The sequence below is a fragment of the Xyrauchen texanus genome, chromosome 2, assembly GCF_025860055.1.
Source record: "Xyrauchen texanus isolate HMW12.3.18 chromosome 2, RBS_HiC_50CHRs, whole genome shotgun sequence".
Taxonomy (NCBI): Eukaryota; Metazoa; Chordata; class Actinopteri; order Cypriniformes; family Catostomidae; genus Xyrauchen; species Xyrauchen texanus.
Window position 1 is genome coordinate 4,087,283 of NC_068277.1, and position 15,633 is coordinate 4,102,915.

General features: G+C 36.2%; 1 protein-coding gene across 1 annotated transcript in view; it reads right to left on the bottom strand.

Annotated features, from left to right (window-relative positions):
• LOC127619794 (mucin-2-like) overlaps positions 1–10,246 on the bottom strand; it is a 36,215-nt gene extending 25,969 nt beyond the window's left edge. Inside the window, exons 1-23 of the mRNA XM_052092787.1 lie at positions 10,207–10,246; positions 9,861–10,122; positions 9,660–9,774; positions 9,314–9,404; positions 9,091–9,197; positions 7,606–7,816; positions 7,058–7,183; positions 6,376–6,493; positions 6,103–6,241; positions 5,518–5,628; positions 5,310–5,379; positions 4,988–5,128; positions 4,533–4,697; positions 3,823–3,917; positions 3,622–3,748; positions 3,060–3,315; positions 2,807–2,889; positions 2,550–2,641; positions 1,506–1,657; positions 1,286–1,424; positions 800–904; positions 531–710; positions 206–442 (exon numbers count right to left, since the gene is read on the bottom strand). Of these exons, the coding sequence (XP_051948747.1) occupies positions 206–442; positions 531–710; positions 800–904; positions 1,286–1,424; positions 1,506–1,657; positions 2,550–2,641; positions 2,807–2,889; positions 3,060–3,315; positions 3,622–3,748; positions 3,823–3,917; positions 4,533–4,697; positions 4,988–5,128; positions 5,310–5,379; positions 5,518–5,628; positions 6,103–6,241; positions 6,376–6,493; positions 7,058–7,183; positions 7,606–7,816; positions 9,091–9,197; positions 9,314–9,404; positions 9,660–9,774; positions 9,861–10,122; positions 10,207–10,246 (3,162 nt within the window). The remainder of the gene's footprint in view (positions 1–205; positions 443–530; positions 711–799; positions 905–1,285; positions 1,425–1,505; positions 1,658–2,549; positions 2,642–2,806; positions 2,890–3,059; positions 3,316–3,621; positions 3,749–3,822; positions 3,918–4,532; positions 4,698–4,987; positions 5,129–5,309; positions 5,380–5,517; positions 5,629–6,102; positions 6,242–6,375; positions 6,494–7,057; positions 7,184–7,605; positions 7,817–9,090; positions 9,198–9,313; positions 9,405–9,659; positions 9,775–9,860; positions 10,123–10,206) is intronic.
• Positions 10,247–15,633: the final 5,387 nt, after the last annotated feature.

A 15,633-nucleotide genomic window follows, 5' to 3' on the forward strand; every position in this document is an offset into this window, starting at 1 on the left:
TCCGGAAAGTACTGGAACTGTGTACTCTACAGTAACCGTTGACTGACTTTTTATTATTCTTGCATAACCTTTTTCTCAGAGACCTGAATGGGTTCCTAGAAGTTCTCCAGAGGATTCCATCAGTGTGGCATCTGAGGACCCAAAAATGGTGCAAAAAGTATCTTTCAATATTGGAGTTCAGTTTATAATTTTTTTTTGAAAGTACCTGTGAATGGCAAGTTGAAAAGGCATTGCTAGTGAGGATGCTGCACTGCCTCTGGGCCCAGGCCTCCCTGTAGGGATTATGGACACATGGCTCTTGGATGGTGGTTGCATCTGGGCAACTGGAGAACTTCCAGCTATTTCCGAAATGCAGGGCTTCAACTGCAACTGCTTGACTGCGGGTAGTGAAGTCATTGTTTGCATTCCCATCATAGTTCCCACACAGACCACACACTCGGCCCTGTCAAAAGGAAGGGAACTCTCTGAATTCATAACACAAATCTGATTTCATGCTTAATAAATGGAGTAGCCTTGTCAGATTTACTCACACTATACTCTGGACTCAGTTTGATGTGTATAGTTGTTTTTCTGTCCCATAAAAGCATCAGTCCATTATCAGCTTCAATCACCATGTAAATCCCCATGGTACGTATCTGGTAGGGAATGTCTTCTCCTGCATCTCTTTGAACAACTTGAAAGGTTCCATCTGTCAATCTAAGCTCGGTGTTCTGAAATACAATTGCAATTATTCAGTTCTTGTTCTTTACTAATTGAAACTTTGGTATAGTTGTATTGGTGAACACAGAGAGTAACTCACTCCTAGAAAGAGCTTGATAGATTTGGAACAAGTGGTGCCAGTGGATCCACAAGGAATATTTTCAGTGATGACTCTAAAAGTGCCACTGGTGCTGTTGCAGAAGTCCTATTCATGCCATAAAAGATAGTTAATATTTACATCATAAGATAACATATACATATAGTAGACTGAAAATATTTGGACTCTCTAGTCACAATTACACTTGTATGTCATTACGTTATATGGCAAAATATCAAAGCAAGTGACATCTGCAAGCACATGCTGCTTGAGCTTTTCTCAGAACCACTAACACTTTACAGCACCATTTTTGCAAGTTTTTTAAAGTTGGAGTAGCAGTGATTTGTAGTGGATGTATGAAGAGATAAGGCGCCTTTGCAGACTGCAGAGTAACCACAGGTGAAGCTCAACACATGAACTATGGACATGTTTCACTAACGTTTGACAACCATACACTTTCGTCTTCCAATTGAACTACAATGTTAATACCTGAACAAGGCTGTATTCACAGTTTCCACTAAAGACGTATCTTTTCTCATCAAAGGTTCTGTAATGGCCATCTCCATATATGCTGCATGTCCCACTGCATTGATTTGTGGTACACTGCCATTTTCTAGCATTGCAAGTGCTATAAAAAGTAATATAAGAATATTATAATAAAATATTACACAGAATATGTAAATAATAATAAATACTCAGTTGCACATACCATTTATTACAGTCAGCTGTAAGGGTTTCCCCAGGCTGGTAGGCAACTCCATTGTGGATGCATGGACACAGGTCTTCAGTTACACAACCACCATTCCCATCTGACACCAGTCCAGAGGAACACACACAGCCAGATACACACTCTGTGCTGATCTGTAAACATTTGACTTAAAAAGTCATTGAATGTGCAACATTTGATTTGATCATGTTAATGGAACACACTGCTCTTTTTCGTTCAATGCACTACAGTTTATAGTGACCATGTCTGACAAGCACCAACAAGGACACAAAATCACAATAAAGATACCATAAAAGTAGTCCGTACAATTGGTATGCTAAACTCCAAGTGTTATGATGCCATATGCTAGCTTAAAGTGAAGAACTGACTGAAATTTAGGTAGTATCTCACTAAATGTATAACTTGCATGCACTGTAAGTCGCTTTGGATAAAAGTGTCTGCCAAATGCATAAATGCAATTTCATTTTTTAGTGAGTGGGCATTTACAATTATGGAAGCATCCACCTAATGGGGAAAACATTCATTTGATATATTTTAGGAAACCTTAGATGTGTTTTAATGTGCATACATTGTGTTTATTTTATCCGTCCTCTGTGTTGTATTGTTTGATATTAATTTGAACTCTATAATTTTAAGAATGAGAAGGCAAGAGATCATTTTATGTAAAACCAAAGGGTATGTTCAAAACAGCTATGGTCAAACCAGTCGCATTAGAGGGAGAAACAAGACAGTCGAAATGTGTTTCATGCAAATGGAACAAGGATGTTGTAGGTGCTGCTCGAGCATAGGGAAACTGGCATCTGTTGTTGTTGGAGGGATTGGCTTTTATGATGTTTTTGAAATTTGTCTTGCCAGATGTGGTCACTGTGAACTGTTGTTGAATGGAAAAGAGCTTTGTAAAGAAAACATAACTGCATTCATGTCTGGAATTACATGAGGGTGATCCAAATATTGGGTCGTTCCAAATAATGACAGAATTTTCACTATTGTGTGAACTATTCCTTTAAATTGATTGAAGAAACTCACACAGGCCATGTCTAATGTGTTGCAGCTCTTCTGACACTCTGATCCTGTGGAACCAGGACTAGCGCTGGAGCAGTTGAAAAACGTCATTGGCGCTTCACATTCTGAAGAAGAGTCATAGAATCGAGAATGATGGTTGAATTCACTTAAAGGTATCAGTGTAGCAAAATAATTCCAGTGAAGAGCTCAAGAACTAAAACACAAGGTTTTAAATGTAGAAATTTAAATATATTATAGCTTTGACTTTCCCTCATGCACACACACACACACACACACACATACAAGGCACACACCTTCCCCATTGGATCCACCAGTGCAGGTCATTTTCCCTTGCTTGCAAATGCTGAAATGTAAATATCAGTTAGTAACCATTATGTAACCAGGTAAAAAGTTTCCAAAAGTTCTCATTGTCAATATATTTTATTTCATAAGTTGTGCTATAGTTATATAAGTTATAGTTTATAACACATTCTATTGTATTATATAGATATGGAACCATCTCCATCTCCTTACCATGATCCTCCATCTTTGGTGATGATGTCTCCAGCAGGAATAATTTTGCCTGAATCGTAACAGGAGCAGCTGATAGATTCAATACAATTGCCATTCTCATTCATGTATGTTCCCGCTGCACAACCGCAGCCATCCACTGGGACGAAGTCAATAGCGCAGGTGATGTCTGACTGGCCGAGGGATCGGCAGGTGCGGTCACAGTTGGTCATTTGATAAGAGTAGACAGTGGAACTGGGGCAAGTTAGTATGTATTTGCCTGTAGGAAAAGGAGAAAGCCATTTATTTGAATATAATTCCAATTATCAAGGAGCAGCAATTATATTTGTTTTACTTAGTGAGAAGTGTTATTTTATTACCATACCCAACAAAACCTGCTATCACTTCACAAGCTGTTTCAACTATGCTTATTTGCCTCATTCGATACTTTCAAGGCCTTTAGGTGGGGCAAATCAAGATCTCTGATCAAAGACTTTTGCCTCACATATTGTCATGAATCTGCTCGATTTTTTACTAATTAAATCCCAATCAAGCAATGCCCATTTCCAAGAGGAAATCAACTTACTGCAGGCAGCTTCTCTCCATCCATAAAGAAGAATCCCTCTTGCAGCACATGCATGTACATATGAGGACAATGCAGCACACATGCAGTCTTCACTCTTCTCACAGTTACAGCTGTCATATATACAGTTCTACAAAGAATGGAAAAGTTAGAATGAACTCTATAACATAAAAGGGGAAAGAGAATGAACATCATTTCACTTACTGCTTTGTAAACATCAGGGTTGATTTCAGAGTGACAGGGGGCGAACACTCCTGAGGGGTCTGACAGCAGGGAACACCAGTGCTGTGCATATTTCTCTGTGGAGCAAAAATCATGTAGAAAGATGATCAGTCCTAAATTGCATTCCAGAAGTGTAAGTAAATGGTCTACACTTATATAGCACTTTTTAAACCTTAGAGGTTACCAAAGGGCTTTACACTGTGTCCCAATCACCCATTCACACACCAATGGTGGCAGAGCTGCCATGCAAGACGCTAGCCTGCCATTGGGAGCAACTTGGGGTTGCACAAGGACACTTTGGCATGTGGTGTCGTGTGGGCCAGGAATCGAACTACCAACCCTGCGATTGGCAGCCGACCCGCTCTACCACCTGAGCCACAGCCACCCCACGTAAGCCCATGTAAGGACAACATATTGACATTTTTTGGATGTTGAACGCACTGTGCGAATTACACAATGACTTCCGCTAATTCCGAAATTTCGAACAATTATATTCAGGGTACAATCTGTTTGCCATGCGCAACCCAAATTGTCTTTTGGTGCCCCAAGGACAGTTAGCCAAATATCAACTGTCCAACAGTGATAATTGAACTACTAATGTTTTGCCAATGTTCTGATATTCTATGTTCTAACCCCCCAATGGCCCCATTATTCGCACCCTGGTCGCATGCCAAAAAAGAGTGAAATCGCACCATTTTCAATGCTCAGACTGCAAGGATGCTCAAAGCTTCTTCTAATTCCAGGGCAACTTGCTCTCGTCTTCCAGGTGTTGGCAAAGTCCACTGCTGTTCCTTCCCTCAGTCCACCAATGGTTGTAAAGTCGTCAGTCTCAATGTTGTTGAAATTGCCACAAAGACCTGCAGAGGGATTTGTTCTTAAATGAATTCATGCAGGACATTGTTGTTGATGTGACATTTCAAGCAGTTTCAATCATGTCCTGTTGTATGACATGCTAGAATTTACCTAGAAAAATATTTTAAACATTTGTATACTTAATAGTTGAAAAATAGGACTGATTAACCACTACCAATTAAACTGTCTGGTGATAATATAAAAACAGAAAGCCTTAACATCTTTTAATGTTGCTTTTGTTCTGAGTATTGCAAGAGAAGAGTCTGTAAAAGAGGAGGTGTGTAAAAATAAATACCACATGTTTCTCCTTGGTACACTGAATCGACTGTCATGTAGAGTTGCATTAAGGGCACAAGCTGAATCTCTAGACGAAGCCCAATCCAATGAGCATGAATGATAATGTAAAATGACGAGGGCTTGAAAATGCTCACATCAGCTGAAAATCAAACAATAATGCATATACTGAATAAAAATGCATAATTGATGTTAGGAAAAATTTTGTAATACATTCAAACGTCAATGTAGAACTTAACCTTGGCTAGTCAAAACTAACCATAATCGTATTACCCCTTCATTCAACAAGATTCAACTTCATCTGATTCAGGTGCATTGCCTACCTGTAAAAAGTGGCAGCTGGGTAATTATTCTGTTAAACTCAACATTTCCACTCGAATCCACTTTGATCACCTGTGAACATGAGTGAAAGTAGCGAAATTATCGGTTTGGAAATGTTCATAACATGCACAGAGAATGTTGCAGTGACATTCACCATTTAATTTCCCATTTGATGAACTGTCTTCCATTTAATTCCTCTTTAGTACTTACAATAGTTCCGTCATACAATGCCAATGCTATCGTCTTCAAACAGGTCTCGGTTTCAGACACACCACATTTCACCAGGTCTCCTTGAACTGTAAAATCTGTGCCTGTGCATTGCTTTATAGAAGGAATAATGGATCAGATAAGTAACAAATTAAAAACACAATGTTAAAGTACTTGGAGAGTAGTTAAAATGATTAGAATTTACAGTATTGGAATTGAAAATTGCATTGTCAACTACGTGTAAGGCCACTACTGCTGTGGTTTATGAAATAGACCACAGCCACATACAGTGGCCAGAAAATACATTTGAACTTTTTGTCTGAATGTCTTTGTGTTAGATGAAATACAAGTTCAGAGAGTTGGCCAAGCAGAGATTAACCATGGACATGTTCCATTATCATTTGACAACCAGAAAGAGTCCAAAAACCTACTGTTTATCATTTAAAAACTGGTATTGTTTTAAAAAGTGTGCATGTGGCCATATTGCTTGAAATTGCTGTACTGAAAAGACATTCAGACATTTTGAAGTGTCCAGGTATATTTTGGGACCACTGTATAGAGATAAAAGAAAGGGTCCAGTTAACATACTTTGGAGAGGACATAAGTGCAGTCCCCATGAAAAGTGTAGGCTTTTCCATCAAATGTTCTAATATGGGATCCACCCTCTACTGAGCATGTATGAGGACAATCCTTTTCATTACAATTCCACTGCCCCTGTGCACAGGTACTAAATAGGAAATAAAATTGTTAATTTAAAAGTATACTTTGATTGTTTCAATCTTTTCTAACATTTTAAATACAAATTTTCTTCAGAAGTAAAAGAGCACGTTCAATTCGTAGTGATGGGAAGTCAAGGCTTACCATTCTCTACAGGTACTGGTGTAATTCTCCCCAGGAGCGTAGGTTTTACCATCAAGGGTGCAGGAGCATTGATTAATGGGTATACAGCCAGTGTTGTTTATGTCATCAAAAACAGTGCCTTAAAGAGAACGAGAGAATAAACAAACATCCATTGCTTCATTGATATGTTTCCTCCTTTAAGTACATAAGCTGAACTTCAAAGTTAATCTTATTCCCCCAAAGGTGTAATTGTAAATAGTGTAAACTAAACACTTGAGCTTTCAGAAAAAAGTGCAATCATCCCATGTCAGTGGACATACAAGATAAACGTAGATGATATATGAAGAAGTTGAAGTCAGTGAAATGTGCAATCAATGTAAATGGTCTGCACTTATATAGCGCCTTTTTTAACCTTAGCGGTTACCAAAAGCACTTTACACTGTGTCCCATTCACCCATTCACACACACACACCAATGATGGCAGAGCTGCCATGCAAGGTGCTAGCCTGCCATTGGGAGCAACTTGGGGTTCAGTGTCTTGCTCAAGGATACTTCGGCATGTGGGCCGGGAATCGAACCACCAACCCTGCGATTAGTGGCCAACCCGCTCTACCACCTGAGCCACAGCCGAGCAAAACATAATATATCACTCAATGACTTGAAAATATGTATTAAGGAAAACCATGATAAAAAAAGACTGTACCAGGAGGGCAGAAGCATCCATCAATGCAGTGGTGCTCACACACTTGTCCTCTTTCAGGGTTTGTACAAGTGTCAGTACAGGGATTTCCACACTCATGGTACACCATGTTTTCTGGACACGGATGTGCTGCACCAATCACAGAGAGGGGATATATTATTGAGACAGCATCAGTCATTGAAAGAAAAACTACAAATTTACAAGATAAGACTCTAGATACAGTATGCTCAAACTTGTGACCCAAATAATAACAAAGGATTAAATATAATGTAGCCATTATATGGGTTCAAACTCAAATAAACCCTTAAGCCCATTAGCTCATTATCCCAACAGTTATGACACCATACATGAAATATAACAAAAAAGTGTACATTACTGGGACTCTAGCACCACCAATTCTGAAATTAGTACTGTGCACTTGTCAGTGCTTTGGTTAAAATGTAATGTTCCATTTATGATAACAATAAGGGTAAGGATAAAATAATATGGACAACGATATCACTTCATGTTTGGACCCAGGTGCTAGGAGAATATGGGCATTGCATACTCACGACAAAAATATTCTGTTCTCCAGTCTGCCAGCCTGCCACCTGCATGTATACACTGCCTAGAGTACTCGCCAATGGACTTGCACAAGCAGAAAGATCCAGAGTTGTTGCAATGGCACAGGTCTTTCATACAAACTTTGACAAAGGAATCAATCGAAACCAGATTACTGCAATCACTGAACACCGGACTGGAGAAGATATTGTGACAAAAATTCTGTGGAGACAGAGAAACCACACAGAGTCGTGTAAAATTATAACCAGATAACTTTTATATTACAACTGAGATAAGCGTTTGTAATGGTCATTTGGAAATGTAAATGGTCTGCACTTATATAGCGCCTTTTTAACCTTAACGGTATTCAAAGTGCTTTACACTGCGTCTCATTCACCCATTCACCCACACATTCATACACCAATGGCAGTAGAGCTGCAAGGCAAGGCATTAGCTTGCCATTGGGAGCAACTTGGTGTTCAGTGTTTCACCCAAGTACACTTATGTCATGTGGGCCGGGATTCAAACCACCAATCCTGCAATTAGTGGCCAACCCACTCTGTCAACTGAGCCACAGCCACACCAATGGTTTTGTTTGGGTTTTTTTGGTCCAAAAACCCTCAAAACCAGGTATTTCAATAGGACAAATTAAGTAATTAACCAAACTAGGTATAATTTAATTACCATATTACATAGTATGTATTTAATGTCAATACTGTATCTTCGTGTGTTTTCCCAGATAGCACACGCACATCTCATAGATGTCTATTTTAGATCTTTTCATCTGGAAAGCATCACAATCTAATTAACATCTACTAAACATCTTATAAAGATCAGATTTACAAACATTCTTAATCATACACGTCTCAAAGACATCTGCTGAATGTTCATTGACATCCGAGAGGAAACACTTCAATGGCAGGAACTTTCTCTTTTGAATTTGAATGGTTGTTGTTCTGAGGGAGCTAAGAGAGAGAAAGTGTGTTCATATACCAGTACCTTAAACCTTAAAACCGTGCCGCCTTTGGGCCTATAAAATGGCTTGATGAATGAACTTCGAGGACTTCTTTTCTGTGTTGACATTGTATTTTAACTGAATGTTTTGGCTGGTATTATAAAAGGCTTTTCCTTTTTCAAATTTGAAGTATACTTTAGTTTACCTTACAGCCATTATTGCTAATCAAATGTAGGTGGTATTTAGTGGGAGGGACTTTATTGCTTTACATTTACATTTATGCATTTGGCAGACGCTTTTATCCAAAGCGATTTACAGTGCCCTATTACAGGGACAATCCCCCCCGGAGCAACCTGGATTTGCAAAACACTTAGCAACCTAAGTGTTTTGCTCAAGGACACAATGATGGTGGCTGTGGGGATGGTTCTGCACTTTAGCTCACTACGCCATCATCACCACCACCACGTTTAACTTATTTAGTTGAGTTACTGTCCCCATTAATTGATAAGCAGTCAAGTGGTGTGGTGTGGACAATGTTTACCTCATCTCCACAGTTTTCATCAAGAGATGTACTGTCTTCCTCACAGACTTCCGTTGGACCATCCATCTTCCAGAGGTTTCCAAACTCAGAAACAGACAGAGAAGCTCCTAGAAAGATAAATGTATTGATTGTTTTTTCGACAGACAGGTATTTACTGCACAACCTAACATATTGTCTGTGTAATCATGTGTAGCAAGAGGTTAGTCAGCACTGTTAATAATACCATCAGTGATGAATTCATTGTACAATTGGATTCCGTTGAAGTCACCACACAGTCCACACGTTTGGTTTCTGTACTTTTCATCTAAATTGACCTGAAAACCAAGAACAAAATGTATATTAGGCCTATATTACATCCAAGTATTGGAGGTATTAGTAGTGCTTTGTTGCATGTATTCAGGCAAAAGACTTCCCATTTATAATACTACATCAACCAACATGACTACCCCTATATTGGGTGTCTCGGTGACGGTGAGGTTTACAGAGGAAAGATGATCTGGAAACAGGGTTTCACGAAGAGGGTCTGCATCATGCCAGATATGTTATAGACTGTTTAGGGGTTTCCTTACCATGAAAGCATCATCTTCATTCCACATGGCGACTAGCCCCAAAACAGCTTTGACTGTGATGTAATAAGTCATTTTCTCAATGAAAACTCCAGGACTGCTGAATGGAAGTGTCACTCTACAGAAAGAATGGTTACAGATTCAGACATCTTCAGCCACTTCGAGAACAGCCTGAGGAAATACTTTACAATCACAATCACTTACATTTGGCCACCAACAGCAACAGAGCCTTTGCTGAGCTCTATTACTGCCCCCTCTAGTTTCATAGTGATCTTGCTGATCGTCGGTTCATTGTTCACCACACGATGTCTCAACTGGATGTTGAAATCTTCATAGCTGTTCCGACAATCCGAGGTCAGAATGTAGTTACAGGCGGTTGGGATTTGGAAGTAGTCCCCATCAAAGGTCTTGAAATGGTAGTTACCCCAAGTGCTACAAACCAGCTCATTGTGTTGTGAACTCAATCCTGGTAAAGGACAGTTATTGTTAGTTCATGCTTTAACATTTCTATTGAAGAAACTCTACATTTGAATGGTTTTTAGATTTTTACCTGAAATCATTTGTGTTGTAGCGGCTGGGAGGATGTTCATCGTTGTGAGAACCACTGGGGAATTTAGTTACATTTAGTATGAATATTATGGACAAGTGAATTGGTTGGATAAATCATTTAGGCACTGAGCTAAAACTTAAAATGTTCAGGTTCAGTAAATGTAGTGAATATGATTACAGTCATTTACATTTGGGTAGTTGCTACATTTGGATACTTTTGGCAATTTACATGTGATTCACTATCATTGTGCTAATTCTTTTACATCAGTATGCGTGCAGTTTGTACGCAAGAGTACATTGGATATTTTTACTTTTAAAAAAATCATTTTTCACACTGCAGGGCTATTTAAAATGAACAAGTGAAGAAAGAAATCAAATAAAAAAATGGTGGGAAAAATTGTGACCCAGTTGCATGACCTGTTTCCTCTTAAATTTTCATAGAACTTTTAAGCTAAAATATCGATGTTGTTCAAAGAAAAAGTAGTTTTGCCCATTTATATTATATTTAATTTTCCCCTTTGCCATTAATAACAATAATATATTTTAGGAATTCCTTATTCTTTTAAATATAACATTATAAAGTGATGTATAATTCCAAATAATAATATAATGATGTTATTTCCATATATATACATTCCACCAATTTAAACTATAATAAACTATATTTCAACCCAGTTTTAAACTATTATTTAAAACAATTTATCCTGTATAATTCATACAAATAACTATATACAAATAAATAAAATGTTACCGGCAATATAAATATATATATAAAAAAAGAGTATTTAGAAACATTTATTGCAAATTCATCTTACCGGTTTGTGTTGCAGCAAGCCCAATTGACAGTGTCATCCATATTAGCACTCCTATAGATATTACTGTTGGCATTCCCATGGTGGTTTGTGGAGTATGGGACTCTCCACAGGTTCAATGAGAAAGACACACTCCTGTACTCAGAGCTTTATACCATTTGCCCCTTGAAGGGACGTAAGAGTCAAGTAAAGGTGGGGCCAAAACCATGTTTATCTTGAATGACAACATAATCTAACATTTACAGTAGCTGACGGATTCACATACATGTTTTTGGAATCTACGAATAAATCAGGTTCATATTTGAAACTGGAAAAATATGACAAACTAAAAAGAATGAGTAAAAATACATCTAATGCAGTCCGGTGAAATGTGAAGCTAGTGGATATCAACAATGTTTGTTCATTAATGTTCAGTCAATGACACTGATGATGTCCATTCCCCAAAATATTTCTCTGCCATGCATTATTTGCATTTATGCCATCTTAAATAGTCACACTCATTACATATTCCAATAGAGTGGTTACTAATAGTGCATTGCATTACCTTCGTCATGTTATAGACTTGTTATAACACGATATAACAAATATTAAATGCCTTTAATGGCGCTCTAGTTGCAGAACACTTCATATTTAAAATGAATAAACTCTTAAACACTAGGGAAGGAAATTGAGTTTATGCTTAATTACAGGAATTATAATTATTTAGTAAGATGTTGCACTTTACAATACAGTTCTGTATGTTATAACTGTATAACTCTAGCCAAGTTTAATAAATGTTGTAAAAGTATTGTTTAGTATGTTAAATATTGTGTTAACTAATGTTAATGTATTCAACCTTACTGTAAAATGTTGGTAAGACTTTACACTAAGTTGTTATGAGGTATTAAATGCATTAGGCATCATGAAGGCTTATCATTAGGCTCAAAATGAAGAAATAAATATTACAGCATTTATTAATAATGTTATTTATAAAATACAATTTCATGTTAGTTCATAATGCATTACCTTTGTCTTGTTACGCAGATTTATTAATTATGTGTGAGCCATGCTGGGAAGAAAACTCTAGGGGAGGATTATTTACACTGTACAACATACGGCAGCTGCGGTTGCAAGAATAATGATGTAAAAAGTACAGTAAAAATTTAAACAAGTTTACTGAACAAACTGTACATTTTACAGTTTAAACCCGTTGTACGATGGCACTATAAAAAATAAATAATAATAATAATAATTCTGTTAAATTTTCAGTAAAAAATGACATAAACTTGATATTAACCTTCTGAAACGGTAATAATCTGCTTTTTACTTTATAATGTCTTGTTAATCACCGTAGTAATTACAGAAGAGCACATGATGACATCATCAATAGTGGCTCATTCAGGAGCAATAATCAATAAACATGTCGAGACACACAAACACAAAACACCATCAGAGTAATTAAAATAATGCATTAAACCTGAACTAAACTACATTAAATATAAAACACAACACACCAATTCACATACCGGTAACTGATATTAAAAATAATTCCCATAACATATAATGAAATATGATGGGTCACGCAGGGAATTGTGGGAAATTCCAATGATTGTTTTTTACTGTAATTTTAACAATAGTTTACTGTAAAAGTACATGTACTCTCTTGTTAAACAATGTACATTTTTAATGTTAATATACAATTATATTTTAATTATTAAATCATATTTTTTACATCTAAATATTTACATCATTTATTGTAAAAAAAACTACTGTATTGTCTTTTAAAATATATTGTAATAATTACTGTATATTTTACAGTTAATACTCGTTAATCAATGAAATTGTTTTGCTGTAGCATTTTTTAATCTTTTACTGTTAAAATTAGACATTTTTTACAGAGTAGAAAATTGTTCACTTTACAGTTCTTTACGTTAAACTATACTGTAAAAAGTGCATGTAGAAATGAACATTAGGCGATTTTAAGAAATAGGTTTTATTTAATGTTTTTTTTATATAATAAGTTTTTATGTGCATTAATTATCATGAACTATCGATGAAAAACAAATAACAGATTACAGAATTTACTAATAAAGGTTATTTTTATTGTTATTTTTAAAATGCAATTCATAATGCATTAATGTTATAAAACTACATACAGCAATATACAACTTTTACATTTTTAAAATGTGTTCAAAATTAACATTAACCAAGATTAATATGCGCTGTATAATGATTGATTACTGTTAGTTTGTGTAAACTAATGGTTATCTGATGTTAACGAATACAACCTTTAAAGTGTTACTCAAATGTTACCAGTAATGAAAGCTTGTGATTTAAATAGTATTTAGTCATTATAATTAAGCGGCCAAAATACAGCAATAACATACAGTAAAATCGTATATAAAATTTAAAGAGATCATTTATTTGAACCTTTTTTTTTGTTGCCAAAATTGAAAACACGCAAGCTTGCAGTAACTGTAATGTGCTTTAGGTGTGCCTTTTCTGTCATGCGAGAGGCTAAACAGAGTGACTGTGTGACAATATGTGGGGTGGGGTCATTTTATTGAACTGATGATGAATAAATATTGAGTTCTAGCCCTGATCCCGTCAGTGAACAGTAACTAATACACTAATCCCCAAAAGTGACTCAATGTTCTGAACACTCCTTTTCAAAACCTGAAGCCCTGTTCTTTTGACTTAAGGATGGGAAGGATCCTCAGAAATAGCAATTATTACTCGTTAGCAACAGAGCAGGTCATGAGCTTTCCAGGATCTGTATCCTGATCAAAGAAGGTTTCAGAGACACCGTTCCCTCATTTAAAGTTCAGTGGAAAAGGTGAATTTTAATGACCTTTAAAAATGTTCATTTAGTAAGGTTAATGCAGTCAAATCATATTATTTGCACAATAACTTCTATAATATTACATATAAAAACGAGTTAATTTAGAGTTAAACCCAAAGCAGAAACTTGAGAGTTTCTACGATTGAACTGACTTGAAATAATCAACTACACAGCAGACATTTCTTAAACTTCTCAACCTCAAGGTTCATTGTGTACCTTGCCACCGAGCCTCTGAACAGTGTTTGTTGAAACTGGGAGCTCTGGGTGACATGTTTTGTCACTCTGTCTGTCATACTTGACTATAGGTGGACTCTTGCTTGTATGGTGTATTATTTCCCAAGCATAAAGTAAATAAAGGAAGCTTAAAATCGTCTTTGGAGTAATCTGGATTCAGGATGCTGAAAAAAAATCAATGGCATAATTCAAACACGCATTGCGATGATTAATGTTTTGCTATGACATGTTATGGGCCAAATAAAGATTAAACAGAGGTGATGGCGTTAAAGCGGTAAAAGCTTTAATGTGAAGGTTACTTTCGCAATACTTAATATACATGTACACATGGGAGGGAAGAAAAGAACAAGTTTTATTATATTTATATATTATATTGAAAACACCTTCACTTTTTCAGATCTATACTCTAAATGACTGCAATAAATGTTAATGTTGGGTAAAATTGGGTGGTGAACATTAACAAAAACATGATATAAATTTGGATTATTCCATTTGGAGTAAAGGTGTGCAAATTATGCCACAAATTCCACAAAAGAGACCCAGTTTTCCTAGTAATGTTCCATAAATATCCAGTTACTTCTTTACAGTCAAACGTTTCTACTCATGAAAGAATTTATGGTTTTTTCTTATTATCTTAAACACCATATGACCTAAAGGCTTATGCTTAAATTGTGCCTAATATTTTATTTTAAAAACTTTTTTGAAATGGATAAGTTGGACCGGAAAATGAAGTAAGTGTTCAACATACATGGGAACTCCTTCAATACTGTTTACATTTACATTTACGCATTTGGCAGACGCTTTCATCCAAAGTGACTTACAGTGCCCTATTATATGGACAACCTGGAGTTAAGTGCCTTGCTCAAGGACACAATGGTGGTGGCTGTGGGGATCGAACCAGTGACCTTCTGAATACCAGTTGTGTTTCACTGTTTATAAAGCACCCCAGGATGCACCTCATAAGGTTGCTAATCTATAATAGATACTTTATAAGCTAAAATATAAGATATAAGATATATTTTTGGTCACTAAATAATATCCTTACAATTTCTTCAGTAGATTCCTTAAAGACATCAGAGGACTAATGTCGGCACACTAATTTAGCTGAAAATCCTAATAATAGGCTATTTACTGGCAGTTTCCATTGTTACAACTTTCCCCATGTTCAGACCATTTACCTTGTACCTTGAACAGTTTATTTAGATTATAAAATTATTATTACCTTTATATATGACTAAACCAATTCTATCCACTGCTTTTTTGATGTGCTATACGTGTATTCACATGTTATCCCTCTTATGAAATTTACCTGGAGCATATAAGCATGCCAGTCTTTAGATCTGACAAACTGATTAACATTATTATTATTTTTTTAATACAATGCGTTTATAATCACTTTTTAATTTATATGTATACATATATGAGCTTGATAGTAGAACACTTAAAAGTAGATGTGTTCACATGATCACCTTTCATGGTGATAAGAATAAGCTAATTTAATAATAATAAAAAAAAAAAAACATTAGAACAAGGTTGATCAGATGGAGAGATGACATACAGT